Source organism: Chelonoidis abingdonii, chromosome 11 (genome assembly GCF_003597395.2).
Source record: "Chelonoidis abingdonii isolate Lonesome George chromosome 11, CheloAbing_2.0, whole genome shotgun sequence".
Classification (NCBI taxonomy): domain Eukaryota; kingdom Metazoa; phylum Chordata; order Testudines; family Testudinidae; genus Chelonoidis; species Chelonoidis abingdonii.
The window spans coordinates 4,017,134-4,034,000 of NC_133779.1; the positions used below are offsets into that span (position 1 = coordinate 4,017,134).

At 52.3% G+C, this 16,867-nt stretch overlaps 1 protein-coding gene across 1 annotated transcript in view; it reads left to right on the plus strand.

Moving 5' to 3' along the window:
* Positions 1-16,867, plus strand: part of DLL3 (delta like canonical Notch ligand 3) — a 293,693-nt gene that overhangs the window by 34,377 nt on the left and 242,449 nt on the right. The window contains exon 4 of the mRNA XM_032776246.2: positions 61-318. Within this exon, the coding sequence (XP_032632137.1) occupies positions 61-318 (258 nt within the window). The remainder of the gene's footprint in view (positions 1-60; positions 319-16,867) is intronic.

Genomic DNA, 16,867 nt, shown 5'->3' on the forward strand with positions numbered 1-16,867 from the left:
CCAGGCTCTTCATTGACTGTCCATTTCTCCTCTTCTGCCCCCCCCCCCTCAACCCCTCAGAGGATGCCCAGAACCTGATCAGCCGCCTGGCCACGCGGCGCCGGCTGGCGGTGGGCGAGGACTGGTCCCAGGACGTGCAGCTGGGTGAGCAGAGCGAGCTGCGCTATTCCTACCACGTGCTGTGTGACGAACACTACTACGGCGAGGGCTGCTCCGACTACTGCCGCCCCCGTGACGACCCCTTCGGGCACTACGCCTGCGACGAGCTGGGCGCCCGCGTCTGCCTGCCCGGCTGGAGGGGGGAGTACTGCTCCGAGGGTGAGTGAGTGACAGCCCCCCAGATACACCATACGCCCCCACCTCTGAATACACCATGCCCCCGACCTGTGAATACACCACACCCCCTTGATACACCACGCCCCCGACCTCTGAATACACCATGTCCTCTAAATACACCTCGCCTCTTGGAACTCTGGATACAGCACACACCCCCGACCCTTCCAAATACATCTCGGTCATCTTCCCCCCCCGCCTCCCAACTCCTCCAGATACACCTCACTAGCCCTCCCGACCTCTGAATATACCCCCCCTCGACCCTTCCAAAAACATTTTTGTTCACATACACCCTGAACTCCTCCAAATATACCTCACTAGCCACCCCCCCAACCTCTGAACACCATGCCCCCCCAACCCTTCTAAACACATTTCATTTGCCCTCCGCAATTCCTCCAAATATACTTCACTAGCCTCCGCTCCCCCCCCCCCCCCCCAAACCCCACCCCCCCCCGACCCACCCCCCGCCCCCCGCCCCAGACCTCTAAATATACCAGACCCCCTGGATACCCAACGCTCCCCCTTGGACCTCTGAATATACTAGGCCCCCCCCAACCCCTCCGAATACACCTGGTTCCTCCTGACCTCTGAATATGCCCCCTCACACACCTAACCCCTCCAAACACACTACATTAGCACCCACCCCCAGACCTCTGAATATACCATACTCCCCCGGACACCTCCAAATACACCTTGCCCTCCTCACACCTCAGACCTCTGAATATACCGCACTCTCCCCTGGATTCCTCTAAATACACCTTGCTAGCCCACCCAGGACCCTCTGGAGTACATGCTGCCCCAGGTCTCCCCAAATACACCTCATTCTCCCCCCCCGGAGCCCCCGAATAAACCTCGCTTCCACTGAATACACCTTGCTCCCAGCAATGTACCTTGACCCCCCACAACACATCTTTCCCTCACCATCCTCAAATACACTTCTCTCCCCCACACCTCCAAACCTTCCCCAAAGACACCTCTTTCCCCTAAAGACACCTTGCTTTCCCTGTCCCCCAAAACACACTTCACTCCCCCAACACACATCAATCCACCCGTCCCCCCTGCCAAAAATGTACCTTGCTCCCCCTGCCTCCCCCATCTCTACCACCTGCTCACAGCATGACAGCCTAGTCCGTGCCCACCAGGGCGAACCCTCCCAGCTCAGCCGCCCGCTCTCCCCCAGTGCAGGCTAGCAATTTGCAGCCCCCAGCCACCCCCTGTTTTCAGCCCAGTGCATCAACCCGCTGCCTGTGTGGAAAGAGAGCACCTCAGGTCGCCAGCTTCCCCTCAGTTCAACACTGTCCTGATGGCAGGAGAGAGATCACTTGATCATGACCTGTTAGGTTCACTCCCTCTGGGGCATCTGGCACTGGCCACTGTCAGAAGACAGGACACTGAGCTGGATGGACCTTTTGGGCTGATCCAGTATGGCTGTTCTTATGTCCTGAGTGCAGAGCGCCTGGCTGTGTCCAGCGTAAAACTGCATATAAGCTTGTTGAACGCCGCTTATGATAAAGATCTAGAATAGGTGCAAGGAACAGGACTGGCGAGGCCAAGCTGGTCCCTATGAATACGGTTACACTGTAATAACAGCCCCCTAATACCGAGTCTCAGAGCCCAGTCAGCTGACTCAGACTTGGGGGGCTTGGGCTGAACGTTGCCGTGTAGAGGCCCCACAGTGAGATTTCAGAGCCCAGGCTTCATCCCGAGCCTGAGTGTCTCCGCTGCTGTTTTATAGCCCTGCAGCCTGAACCCAGCGATGGCTGTGCCGCGGGTCTTTCATCGCTGTGTCGACGTCCCTGATGTTTATTCCGCACTTGGCTGATGGCAAGTGGTGTCTGTTGGTTGATGCCCGCGCCGTTGTCCTCCTCGCACTCGGACCCCAGCTTGGACCAGTGCCCCTCCAGTTTCTCCTTGACTCCGACTCAGGCCATGCGGCGGTCTTGGTGTCCGTAACAATCCTTGTTTTTTCAGAACCTGCAGGTATCGATCGTGTATGTCATTCCATCGCCGTACTAGTTTACTGGTTCATAGGCTAGTTCTCCCCGCAGAGCGGGACTATGCCCAGAGTCTTGGGATTTAAGAACCGGGTTGCCTGCCCCCGTTCCTTCTCCAGCAGTGACGAACACCAGGGGTGCCTTTGTGGTTTTGGAGATGCTCAGCAAGTGCAGCGTTCGCTCTTGCTTCGGGGAGGGAAGAAGTGGCAATGTCTGAAGGCCTGGAGACCGCAATTGCACCCAGGCCCACAGGCAGCCACCTCAGACTGTGGGACACGCCCCTCTGAGCACAAGCACGTAGTAGGGAGGCTGCCAACCTGGTTTTGAACTGGGAAATCCTCTTTTGGGGGTTTGCCCCCCCATCCGACACTGAGACAAAGCAAGTATTGGATGGTGGACGCCATTTTGAGAAGCATGGTGCATGGGAGCTCATGCCTGTGGGGGCACAGCAACGCGCTCCTCCAAATGGCACCCCTCATGTGGCCCGATCTTGTACACACACTGTGCGTGTGAGGTCACGCCAGAGGGGGGGGGCTGAGCATGCCTTCCCCTCCCCCCCCGGTGTTGCACGACTGCGTGTGAGGTCACATGGGTGGGGGCAGGCCCATGCCATTCCCAGAAGTACCGGCATGCCTGGTATTCCAGGAATATGTGAGCGCCCACCTGAGCTCTGGGATTGAGGCAGGGTGTGTTAAGCCCAGGAAACCCTGTCATGAGAGTAAGGGACGTGTCCATCAGTGATGTAGTGGAGCCACCCACAATGTCACTTGTACCAAAACAAAATGGTTTCATGGAGGAAGCCATTTTGTAAAGTACACTGGGTGTCCTCACAGTGCGACCTCGCTGAGAGGTCATGCTGGCAGGGCAGGGTACCAGTGCTTCAGAAACTCAGGGCTGCAGTAGATACAAAGACGGATTCCCTTCCAGAACGGCCTCTAAAAGAAAAGATTCCCCCACCCACCCACCACCACCACCACTCAGTCCACATCAGGAGAGTCCTTGCACGGGGGTCCTAAGTGCTTACAGCTGCCTAAATCTTCCATTCAAGAAGACAGTGTGAAAAGGGAAGGATCCGTCAGTACCAACTCCACCTCCACCTCTTAGACTGAAGGATCGGCGTCCCATGGCTGCATCTGGGAGTTCCACCCTGGACTTCCCTTCTACAGGACTGCCTCAGTCTATGATGGATCCGTCCTCAGGCACACCAGCTCTGTTGGTACCAACCTCCAGTACTCCCCGTACTTTAGCTTAAACGGAGACCTTTACTACTCAGGAGACTATTTTAGCCTTTTATATACCCACAGTCTCCTCTGTTATCAGTCCAGTTCTCCTCAGAGACACCTCTACACCAGAAGAAATCACTTTGAAAACCCTACTACGTCTACAGGTTGGATCATTCCTCCTCCAGTACTGCTGGTAAAACATGAGGTGACTTTCACCAGAGGAATCTGACCAGCTGGACAAGACTTCAGCCCCTCAGAGAGAGAGAGAGAGATCAGTCCAGATAGAACCTCTAGGATGTCTTGGAACCATCCACTTCCAAAGGGACCGATGATGTCCAATGCACTGGGGGACTCCCTTTCCCCCAGCCTGTTGACCCATCATGTTGACCTTATTGGGGCTCCTGAGATCCAAGCAGGAATCATTCTAGATCCGTGCAGGAATCGCACTTATCACCTTCCCCTACATGGTACCACAGGCTCCGTTGGGGCATGAGAAGGAGACTGTGACGGTTCTAATGGATGTGTCATTCTCCCCCCCAATGAGGCAAATATGCCATCATCCCCTCCCCTGCCTGATGACTATAGGTAGTACCAGGAGCTTTTACAGAGGCTCATGACCGAGCTCCAGATCCCTCTTGAGGAGGTCCATGACAGACAGTGTAGGCTCCTGGAAGGAAGCCATTTTGGAGCCTGCTAGGCCCTCCTGTGCCTATCCCCAAAAAAGGACAGAAAAGCAGAGCTTGGTTCCACTGGAAGGGGCCCAGTTCCTGTTCACCCACCCAGCACTGAACTCCTCGGTGGTACAAGCAGCCAGAGAACCGTCCGTATTACAGTCTCCCAGGCCAAGTGCATCTGACCAGGGTGATAAACGCCTTGTCCTGTCATGGTGGAAGCTATTTTCATCTACCAGCCTCCAACTTTGAAGCGTTAACTACCAGCCCCTGTTGGCGAAACGCGACTTCACAAACTCCGCTACATTGGTGGAGCTCAAAGATAAACTTTCCCAGGAGGCCGAGGGCCAATTCCAAGCCCTCATCGATGAAGGCAGGTGGCTAAGCTGTCATTACTGCCCTCGTTGGGTGCAGCCTGAGCAATTGCCACAGCCGCTGTCATGAGACGTGAGTTGTGGCTTCATGCTTCAGGGTTCCCCAGAGAGGTCCAGAAAGCCACTGAGCACTCGCCCTTTGAGGAATCTTATCTTTTCAGTGAGAAGATGAATGAGTCACTTCACTCCCTGAAGGACTCTGGGACAACCCTCTGCTCCCTGGGCCTTAGCCCTGAATCGGGAACACCTCAAACACAGCTCCAGGCCCAGCCATGTCTCCCCAGCACCTTTACGAACCGCCACATAAACGACAGAGGGTTCACAGACAGAGATTGCCGGCTTCTTCCACCTCAGCCGCCACTGCTCAAGCCCACCCACCAACCAAGGTTTCTTTTGAGATAGCTCTATCGTTGGGTAACGTTATTGATTCTCTCCCCTCCGACAAGCCTTTGGTGGCCGTCTCGCCCTCTTTGCACACCACTGGAGGGCAGTAACAGCAGAGAGGAGTGGATGCTAGAGATAATCCACTTACTGATAATCCGTTATTGAGTTTCTCACCCCGTTTCCCTGTCCCAAGGAGATTTTCCACCAGCCGCTGCTCATGGAGCCTTGAGGCAAAGGGGTTCTACTCCCCACTCTTCATTGCTCCCAAGAAAAATGGAGGCTGGAGGCTTGTTCTCAATCTTCAACAGCAAGTCAAGACTCCGAATGGTTACGCTGGCATCAATAATCCTCCCCTTAGAAGAGCACGTGTGGTGCATGGCTCTCGGGATGAAAGATACTTACTTTCATGTGGACATATATCAGCCGGACAGAAGGTTCCTCGGGTTTCTGGTAGGGCAAGAACCCTGCCAGTTCACAGTCTTTCAGGAGTAACCAGAGCACCGAGTGTCTTCACGAAGGTCTTCTCAGTGGTGGCAGCCCAGATGAGCCAAAATGGTTACACGATCTTCTCATTCCAGGATGATTGGCTACTAACAGGCCAATCCAGTCAGGAGGTCAGTCACCAATCATATTCTTACTCTCTGCCATCCCTGGCAGTTTACGTAAACAAAGAAAAGTCCACTTCACCTCCCACAAGGACGATAGACTTGATGGGGCCTACCCTAATTTGGATCTCACCAAGGGCCTACCTCCCAATGGTGAAAAACTCAACTTGATAAGAAAAGTCACGCTCAGACCATGAACCGCAGTCAAAGGCTGTCTTTCCCTATTAGGCCACATGGCCTCGTGTACTTGGGTCATGCTGTTTGCCAGGCTCCACTTGTTGTCTGCAGTCCTCTCTCTGCTCTGACAACATGAACATCAGGGTAACAGTTGTCATAGGTTCATAGACTTCAAGCCAGAAGGAACCATCATGCTCATCTAGGCTAACCTCATGCACCTCACAGGCCACAGAACCTCACCCACCCGCTCCTGTAATTGACCCATAACCTCTGGCTGAGTTACTAAAGTCCTCAAATCTTGTTGTAAAGACTTCAAGTTATGGAGAGACCACCACTCACTCTAGTTCAAACCAGCAAGTGACATGTGCCCCATGCTGCAGCAGAAGGTGGAAAACCCCCCAGGGTCTCTGCCAATCTGACCTGGGGGAAAATTCCTTCCCGACCCCAGATATCGGGATCAGTTAGACCCTGAACGTGTGGGCAAGAGCTATCAGCCAGACACCTGGGAAAGAATTTGTTGTAGTAACTCAGAGCCCCATCCAGCTAGTGTCCCATCTCTAGCCATTAGGGATATTTGCTAATAGCAGTCGGGACAGGGACATCTGCCATTATAGGCAATCTCTTCATACCACCCCCTCCGTGAACTTATCAAGCTCAGTCTCGTAACAAGTTAGGGGTTTTGCCCTTTCGGAGGCTGTTCTAGAACTTCACTGCTCTGATGCCTAGATGCCTGCCTTTGATTTCAAGTCTAAACTTCTTGGCCTAAAGTTTCAGCCAAGCTCAAGGCTTCTCTGGCATGGTGGACAAACCCAGAGCCAGTGCGCAAGGGAGACCCTTTTGTTGCATTCACACCCGACGGGGATCGCACATGGGCAATCACCCCACACAGGGCATATGGACCCCTTGAGAAGCCAGAGTGCATATCAGTCGGCTATAGCTGAGAGCAGTCTGCCTAGCCTGTCATCCATTCCTCCCACTCATTCAATCAAGCCGTGTCCAAATAACGTCAGACAACATGACGACTGTCTCCTACGTAAACGAACAAGGTGGAGCAAGATCCCTTCTTCTGTGTGCAGAGGTCATCAACTAATGGAACTGGTACGTCAGGAGCTGCACAATGCTCTTGGTGACGTACCTACCAGGGGCACAGAATTCTTTGGAGGACAATCTCAGCAGACACATCTTCACAGATTGTGAATGGAACTTACACAATTCTGGCCTAAATGAGAGATTCACCCAGTGGAAAATGCTATCCTGGGACCTGTGGGCATCCCAGACAAACAAGGAATTTTCCCTATATCGCTCCAAGACTGCTATGGGCAAGGGATGCTAGAGCAACACCCTTCTCCCACCTGAGATACGCCTTTCCTCCCCTCCCACTACTACCACAGGCACTGAGAGTGATTCATCACGACAAAACTCAAGTCATTCTCATTGCATACCATGGACCCCAGACAGCTTCCTTCTCCAAATGGTGGCACATCATCCCATCAGCATCCAACCCTTCCCCAATCTGTTGACCCAGGGGAACGGCACAGCCAGACTCCCCGCAACCCTGACCCCTTCCACCTTACGACCTGGTCATCAGACCTAACGTTCATGTTTGGAAAACATCCAATCTATTCTTATTTGAACCAGAAAAGAGTCCACTAGAAAATGCGATCTGGCTAAATAGAGACATTTCTTCACCTGGATGCAATGGAACCATTTGACCTCTGGGTTGGTGGGTTTTCCTGCTCCTCTTGACTACATCCTTCATCTCAAGATGTCAGGCCTTTTCCTCCTGCTCGTTGTGAGTCCACCTGCAGCAATTAGCGCCTTCCATTCACGTGCTATTCTATTTTTAATCACCGAACAACAGTCAGATTCCCAAGAGGACTCCTTAGAGCCTTTCTACTGGTTATGAACCACTGGCCACTTGTTCCATGTCCTTCCTCTCCATGAATGTCACCTTCTGAGTCGCTGTCCCAGACGGGTAAGCAAACTAGGAGCTCTTACTGCAGATCCGCTGTATTCTGTATCTCATAAGGAGAGGGTTTCCCTTCGCCCCCATGTGAAATTCATCCCTAGCGTGAATTCCAAGTGAATCAACCTGCTGGCTCACCAGTTTTCTTTCCTAAACCTCATGCTTCCGAGGAAGATTGGAGACTCCACTCTCGACATCAGATGAGCTTTGGCATTCCACTTGAAGGGAACAACGCCACCAGTTAGAAAACCACTTTGGGTGTTCGTCGTTGTAGCAGAACGAACATGGGGACAAACGTCTGCTCAGAGACTAAATGGATTTCTGGCTGCATCCTCCTTCACTATCAGTTGGCACATCGCCTTTCTTCAGATGGGGCAAATTCAGCATCACCACTTTGAGAATTCAGATGCAGCTGGTGGGACAGGGGCACTACAAACATCGGGCCCAACTGCATCTTTGCACCCTCTTCCTGTCTGAGTACTGCTCACTAATTACCCAAGAGCGGAATACACATTGGGACCAGCACTCAGAGAAGAAATGGAGGCTACTTACCTGTAACTAGAGGTTGTTGTCCAAGAATGTGGTCCATGTCTGTATTTCACTTCCCCTCTGCTGTGAATCTCGTCTGATTTGCAGTGAGGGATGAACTGGAGGGACGTCAGTCAGCACTGTCCTTTATACCCTCGGATCGGAGCAAGACAAGAGCAACTGCAAGGGTGTGGACCCTGCTTGGAACAAATCTCCAGTTTCAGGAGTGTGGACAGGGCCGGTGCAAGGATGTTTCGCGCCCTAGGCGAAACTTCCACCTTGCGCCCTTCCCTGTCCCCGAGTCCTACGGTGGCTCCCTGCCCGCCCCCTGTCCTGAGGTGCCCTCCCCCCCACGGCCGCTCCGCGCACCCCCTCTCTGCCCTGAGGCACCTCCCTGCAGCAGCTCTGGCACGACCCCCATCATGGCAGGTCCCCACCGCCCCTGGCCCGGGGAGCCGTGCAGCAGCTGCCTGCCCCAGCCCACCCCTGCTCTGATTGGCACCGCAAGCCTGGGAGGTGGGAGAAGTGAAGCAGCCACAGCGTGCTCGGGGAGGAGGCGGTGCAGGGGTAAGCTGGGGCGGGCAGCGGTTCCCCTGCATGCCGCCACCCCCTTTATTGCTGCAGGCAGCCCTCCCCACGCTTCCCTGCCCCAGCTCCCTCCACCTAAATGCCAGCAGCGACCGGGGCGGCTGAAGATCTGATCGCTGCCGAAGAAAATGGTGTCCCCCCAAATCCTAGCACCCTAGGCGACCACCAAGTTGCCTAATAGGGCTGGTGCAACCTGAGTGTGGAGCCCATAGGCACCCAGATGCGGAATACAGATCGGGGACCACGCGTCTCCAAGAACCTCCGATTACAGATAAAACAAAAATATAAAACCAAATTTAGAGTCTATATTTATCACCAAGTTCCCTCCAGTCTCTCACCCAATGGTCAGTCCGTCCAGAGAGCTGAGATCCAATTTGCAAGAGAGGCTCATGCTGGCAGAGTGTTGCTGCTTCTGTAACGGATGCCATCCTGTGCCCTGTCTTTATTCTCTTATACAGTCCCAGACTTTCGGTCTCTTCTCATAATCAAGGCGTTTAGTGAACTTCAGCTCAGCCCCGAGGGTCTCCTGGTCAGAGTCCTTTTCTTGGGGCTCTTTTGTCTTTGTCGAGGCTCAGGCCTGCGTCTGGTCCAGACTGAAAACACAGGGCTGGGCTGGGTCGAAAGATGCTGATCGTTTTGCACTCATGATTTGAGGTGGCTGCGACCCGCCCTGCCGCAGGTGCCGTGCCCCATTTCCAGCGATTTTGGAACATGCTACTCGACATTTTCCGTCTCTTAAAACTATTTCCTGTATAAACATCCTGCAAGAACCACAATGGTCAGCTAGTTCTTGGCTTTCGGCAGAGACCCCACATGACCCCTGCTCACCCTTGGTGCAGTAGTGAGAGGAGAGTCAGACATAGGTGTGTAATGTGTCTGCCTGGATGTGTGTGTCCACACACACTTTGTTCCTCCTGCCTCCTGAACACACCTTGTTCCCCCAACACGCCTCACCCCAATACACCTTAACCCACACCCTGTCGCAATGATAGCTCGCTCCCCCACATGGAACACGCCTTGGCCCAGTCCCTTAATACATCTCGTTCAGCTATCTACTCCCAATAAATGTCACCTCACCTTGAATACACCTCGCCCCCCCGGTCCTGAATACGCCTCGCTCCATCCTTCTCCCTCCTCAAACACCTCATTTCTACCTCATGCCCCACAAATGCACCTCGCTTCCCAATGCACCTTACTCTCCTCAGGCCCCCACCTCCCTCCCCTCCTTGTCCCCCCCCAATCATACCTTGCTCCTCTTAGCCCCTCCCCCGATGCACCTTGCTTCCCTGGGGCCCTCACCTGACTCCACTCCCAGGCATCCCATTTGCACCTCTCTTCCCCCAGTCCACCCTGTCACACCTCTTTCCCCTCAGGCCCCTTGACACACCTTCCTCCCCTCAGAACTCCACAAACACACCTTGCTCCACCCCCACTGCCTCGTCCCCCAATGCACCTCACTTCCCCGCCATGCCTACACCTCGCTCCATCCCCATCTCTGAAATCTTATGCCTCACAACACACCTTGCTCCCCTGAGACGCCTCACTCCCTTCACGCCACCCGCAACACCCCTCATTCCCCTCATGCTGTCAGCGGACCAGGTTGTAGGCAGTCAGGACTAGTGGTTGGAGTCCGAATGCCAGAGCCAAGGGTCAAGACAGAGTTGGAGTCGGAGCCAAGGGTTGGAACTGGCTTACCAGGAGTCAGGGAAGGCAGGAGCAGAGCTGGAACAGGATGGGAACAAGACTGGAGGCAGGGCAGGATCTGGGCTGGAGCGGTGGAGGAGCAGAGCATGAGCAGGGCTTGGAGAGAGGAACAAAGGGAGGCAGAGAGGCCATGGGCATGTATGTTGAGCAGCCAGCGAGGAGCTGCTGCTGCTAGGTTTAAGAACCGGACTGCTGATTTCCTCAGCCAATCAGGCAGGATGGTCTGTCCGGCAGTCTAGCTGACTCATTAGGGCATCAGAAGTACTGAGCAGGTGCAGCTGAGGGCTTACTCTGGCAGTACCATCCCCATTGAGGTTGCCCTCAAAGTACCACGAGGGCTGCTTTCTTGGGGTGGTTTCTGTGAAATGCCCACAATAGATCTGGGGCATGGATGTGATTTGCCAGTTCCTGGAACTGCTCATCTGGGCCGTTACCCTCCAGGTCCACCAACTATCGGAGCTGCCCTCTGACTACTGGGGAGTCAAGAATTTGCCGAACTATACACGTGTCATGCCCTTGGACTGTTATGGGGGCAAGAGGAGGCCAAGGGCTGGAGTGATGTGGGAATGGGTTCTCCCTATATGGCTTCGGAGGGGAGACATGAAATACAAGGTGGATCTTCAGGGACTTGGGGTCATGTAATCTGAATGTTACTGGGTTGAGTCATGCCTCAATCTTTAAAGGGCCCAGATATTGGTGGTCCAGTTTGGCTGCGGTGTGAGCAGATTTAAGATTGTGGGTGGACAGCCAGATTTTGTCTCCTATGGAATGGTGGGGACAGCTGGGTGGTCCCAATCAAAATGACATTTATATGCTTCCTTGTAAGTGCTCTTTGAGTTCCTAGTGGAGATGGGTAGCTAGATCTCTGACTGCTGCTACTAGAGAGTTTGTGGGGACGTCCAGAAGAAAGCAGAGAGTGAAAACCATACTTGGCAAAATACGGGCTTTGCTGAGGAGAGGCATGTGTGGCATTATTGTAAGCAAACTTAGCACATGGGAGTTGTCATGATGATAGTTCAAAATGCAGAGCATGTATTGGTGAAAAAATCTGGTTGATCTGCTCCGTTTTTCCATTAGTGTATGGATGGGTAGGCAGTTGAGAGGAGAGGCTCAATCTCCAGAAGTTTCAGAAACTCTCGCCAGAACTGGAAAATGAACTGGGAACTACGTCCGACACAATGCTTGATGGCCATCCACTGAGCTGAAAAATGTATTCCAGGCAGAGACAGGGGGACGGCACGGCCGGGGGCGAAGTGTGCCCTTTTGGTTGAGGTCGACCACGACTAAAATCGTTGTATATCCCTGGGAAGGTGGCAGCTCCACAATAAAGCCAATGGAAACGGTAGCCTATGGTTGAGGTGGAATGGGTATGGGCTGGAAAAGGCCAAGTTTTTAGCATGGGCACTCGATCTGGGCACAGGATCTTAGGTAGCTCCTGTTTGAGGTGTGTAAGCCTGGGCACCAGAAACTCCTTGTGATTAGGCTCCAGGTTTTGAGATGGCTGAAGTGCCCTGCAAAGGGTGTGTCATGTCATGCCGTTTCCAGACATAGCTATGGTCCTTGGGGTCCTCTACCACAGTGTTTCCCAAATTTGGGGCACCACTTGTGGCTGGTTTGTTTACCTGGTGCATCTGCAGGCCCGGCTGATCATAGCTCCCACTGGCTGTGGTTCACTGCTCCAGACCAATGGGCCTGGAGCAGCAGATCCCATTGGCCTGGAGCAGCAAACTGCAACCAGTGGGATTTGCGATCGGCCGGACCTGCAGACGCGGCAGGCAGGCAAACAAACCAGCCCAGCCTGCCAGGCGCTTTCCCTAAACAAACGTTGTCCCACGTTTGGGAAACACTGCTCTACCATATCTTGGAACCTGAACTTGGGGGCTGGTGGGGTGTCAGCGTTCTCCAGAGTCTGGAGGATCTGAGCAGCAAAGGGGTTGTTGGGTAACAAGGTACAAATGGACTCCATTAGGCTTCATCTTCTGTGCTACTGATGAAGTTGGATGCCTTTAGAATCATAAAGGGACTTTTCTCAACTCTTTGCAGGTACTTGGCCTTATGGGATAGGGCACCGGCCTTCCCATTTGTTGCTCCTGGGTGGTAGGTGACAATGAAGTTAAACCAGGTGAAGAAGAGGGACCACTGGATCTGTTGTTGGTTGAGGTGTCTGGCTGTTGGAAGATATTCTAGGTTCTTGTGATCTGTGAGCACTTGGACAGAGAACCTGGCCCCCTCTAGCAGGTGTTGCTATTCCTCAAACGTTGCCTTGATAGCTAAGGGTTCCTTATCCCAGATATCGTAATTCTTCTCTGCTAGGACTAGCTTGCAAAAGTAATCGGCACATGGGTGAAGTCAATGTCAGGACCCACCAGTTGGGACAGTACTGCACCCAGGGCGAAATTGGCTGCATCAGCCTTCACCATGAATGGTTTAGCAGGATCTGGGTGAACCAAGATGAGTGCTGTGGTGAACTACTCTTTTAGTTGATCAAAGGCAGTTTGGGCTTCCAAAGACTCTGGTGAGCTGGGCTCCTTTTGGCTGAAGGGCAGTCAGAGGAGTAACTAGGCTGGAAAATCCCTCAGTGAACCATTGGTAGAAGTTACTGAAGCCTAGGAACCGTTGGACACCACAGGTATCCTTTGCTGTGACCCTGTTGGCAATGGCCACCACCTTGCGTGGATCTATGGTTTATCCCTTGGGGGAGATATTGTATCCTGGTCACACTTGCATTTTTCAGGTTTCGTGTATAAATGGTGCTGGCGAAGTCCTAGGATGCTGCAGACTTGCTGATCGTGAGCCTGAGTGGTTGAAAAGGTGAGGATGTTGTCCAGACACATGACTACGTAGCACAGTCAACCACCAGAACTTGCTTGCCAAAGTCTACAAAATGACACGACTACAACCGAACGCAGCTCATCCAATCTCTTCTGGAGCACAGATGTTTTTATGTAGAACTGTGCAAGAAATGGAGCTGCTGGACACAACAATGAAATGGCCTCCCACAGGGAAATGTACTGGCACCAAACCTCTTCAACATATATATCAATGACCAGCTCATAGACAGCAAGAGGAGCTTTATATACACCAATGATCTATGCATCATGTCACAGAAGGACTTTGCTGCTTTCAAGAATCAGCTAACATGTGCACTGAGAAACCTCTCAATTTATTACAGTAAGAAGCAGCTTCATGCCAGCTTGACCAATACACAGGTGATGGCCTTTCATCTACGCCACTAAGAAGCCAAGTGGCAACTAAACATCACCTAGAATGGAATCCCACACCCTGTCTACCTGGAGGTGACATTGGACTGGACACTTTTTTTTTTCTTCAAAGCACATATAGATAAGATGAAAGGGAAAGTTAGCACATTTAACAACATCCTCTGAAAGTTGGTCACCTCAAAGTGGGTTTGCTAACTAATGCTATTATCTTATGCTACTTCATAGCGAAGTATGCATGTCCAGTGTGGGAACGATCTGTCCATGCGAAGACATTAGACTCTGTTCTAAACAATTATCATGGAATAACAGGATGTCTAAAGCCAACACCAAAGGATAGCCTGTACTTTCTGGCTGGCATGGCACCACCTGATCTTAGGAGGAAGGTAGCAAGCCAGAGGAAAAGATCATGGTGGATGGAAGATCCAAGGCATCCATTATATGGTCACACACAAGTAATCAAATGCCTGAAATTGCGAAAGAGTTTTATAACCAGCATTGTGCCTTTTGGATACCTAATTCATACAGCTGGAAGGTACCCTGAAAGGTCATGGAGTCCAGCCCCCTGCCTTCACTAGGAGGACCAAGTATTGATTTTGCCCCAGATCCCTAAGTGGACCCCTCAAGGATTGAACTCACAACCCTGGGTTTAGCAGGCCAGTGCTCAAATCACTGAACTATCCCTCCCCCTAACACCTTGGTAAGGCATGACTGAGGTTATGGAATGAAAGAATACATCCTGAAATAGATCTGGAACCCTCAGAGGATCTTCCTAGAGTGGCTGATACAGATCATTCAGCATAGTGATGCCTGAACCACTTGTGTATGCAAACTGGGAGATCAAAGGCTAATATGACTAAATGGGGCTACTCTGATGACATGAATATATGCGAGTACAGTGAGGAGCAGACCACAGAGCACTGGCTTGTTTGCCAACTCTTTTGGGAGACCTGTACAAAGGAGGACCTCCCTGTAGTGATGGAAAGAGCCATCACTTGTGCACAGTTCTGGAAAAAGTTCTCGTTTGTGACATGGACACGCGGAGAAGACGACGACTGCATAGCGGTTTAACACATCCCTGAAGATATCATTTATGAAGTGCTGGAATGCTGCTGGGGCATTGCAAATGTTAAACGGCATGACCTGTTACTCAAAGTGTCCACACCATGTACGGAAGGCAGTCTTCCATTCAACTCTCACTAATCTGGACCAAGTTATAAGATGTGTGAAGCTCCAGCTAAGTAAAAATCTTTGTGGAGTGGAGTCTTTCGAAAAGCTCATTAATGGTAGGGTCAGGGTATCGATTTTTGAATTGTGACTCTGTTTAAAGCCCAATAGTCAATACAGAACCTTAGCGATCTGTCTTTTTTCTTTACAAAGAAAATTGGAGCCCAGCTGGAGACGTGGAAGGACGGATTAACCCCTTTTGAAGATAGATATTTATTTATTTATTTATTTATTTTTATTTTTCTAGAGGCAGTTGTGGAGAGCCTGAAGTTCTAGTTCCAAAAGGGAGTAGATGCAGCCAAAAGGGACTTCTGCTCCAGGCTGGAAATTGATGGGACAGTCATAGCTGCAATCAGGTGGCAGAGTGTCCATGTTCTTTTTGTTGAACTCATCAGCAAAATCCATGTATTTAAGTGGTAACATGGGGGCAGTGGACTGGACCATATTGCTTAACGAGACTTCCTGTTCAGACTTGGAATTTTGAGGAAGGCAGGCTGAGCCATGAAGGGCTCCCAGTTTATGGTCATATTGCAGGAGACAGAATTGTTGGCAATGTGGGGAACACAACTGTATCCTGCCTGCCCTCCAACAAATGCATGGGCCATGGGTAGTGAGCCAGAGCATGCTGAGAACTGCTGGAAAGTGTGGTGCTTAGATAAGTTCAGACTGAAGGGTTTCTTGGTGAGTCACAACTTCCAGGGAGTTCAGTCTGGTGCGGAACCAGGCCCAATGAGAGGATTGAGTCGTCGATAGGCTTCAACAAGTCTGAAGCATCCTTGGGTTGAGGAGGGATGAGATATACTTATGCAACGGTCCTGATCCATGAAGTTACCTGAGGCACCAGAATCCACCAGTGCCTCCAGGAGGGCCTCAGAAATGGAGGGATTTCAGATTTTCAGAGGGAGATTGAGATGTGTCAGGACCCATTCAGTCATGGCCAGCGTACCAGCAGACAGGAATTGGTGCTGGTTACTGATGAGAGGCAGGGAGTGTCACCCCAGCCTGGACCCCTCATCGGGTGCTGGGGTTTGGCCTTCTCTGACCAGGGTGCAGATTGGAGCTTAGGAGGGCAGTCTGACACAAAGTGTCCTGCTCTTCTACAGTACAGGCATAGCCCTGATGCCCAACATCGCCTTTTCTCTTTGTTGGTGAGATGGGGCTGGATTTGGTCAGGCTCATGGGAAGATGCCTACGGTTGGGCTGGAGATGCCAGGACTGGCGGGCGTCGGGAAGCTGACATTTTCTCTTGGTGGTGTTCCATCAGGCGGTTATCAATCTGGATACTGAGGTCAGTCAAGGTGTCTGGAGTGGGCAGGGAGTCAACTCATGCCAGCTCATCTTTGATGTCGTCCTTTTGGTAATTCTGCGTGGCCTAGTTCCATTCAGTAGCCGCTACCAAGCGGCGGGACGCCGCGGCATATTTAGCGACAGGCCGGCGTCCCTGCTGCCACAGGCAAAGGGTGGCCTGAGCTGTACGCTTGTGACTAGGGTCATTGAAGATCACAGCCATGGCTTGAATGAAGTCTTGATACTCACCCCCACCCTGCATTGGTCAGTGGGGAACAACTGCACAGAAGAAATAGGAGCCAGTGTTGGTCTCCCCCACCCCTGCCCCAAAATGTTCCCTGAACACCATAAGACTTATAAGGCAGGGAAATATTTGGCTCACATGGACCAAGGGGCAGAGTTGGGGGCGATGCTGCCTGCTTGTGCCGTAGGGCAGTGACCTGGGCCTGAAGTGTGGGGTCTGCAAGGCACTGAATGTCTCCAGCAGGGGAACATTGGCTGGGGAAGGATCCATATGAGCCACTGGCCTGGACCTCTTGTCAGCCTAGTTCCCCTCTGTTTGCTTTGGGCCACTCAAACAGTCAGCGG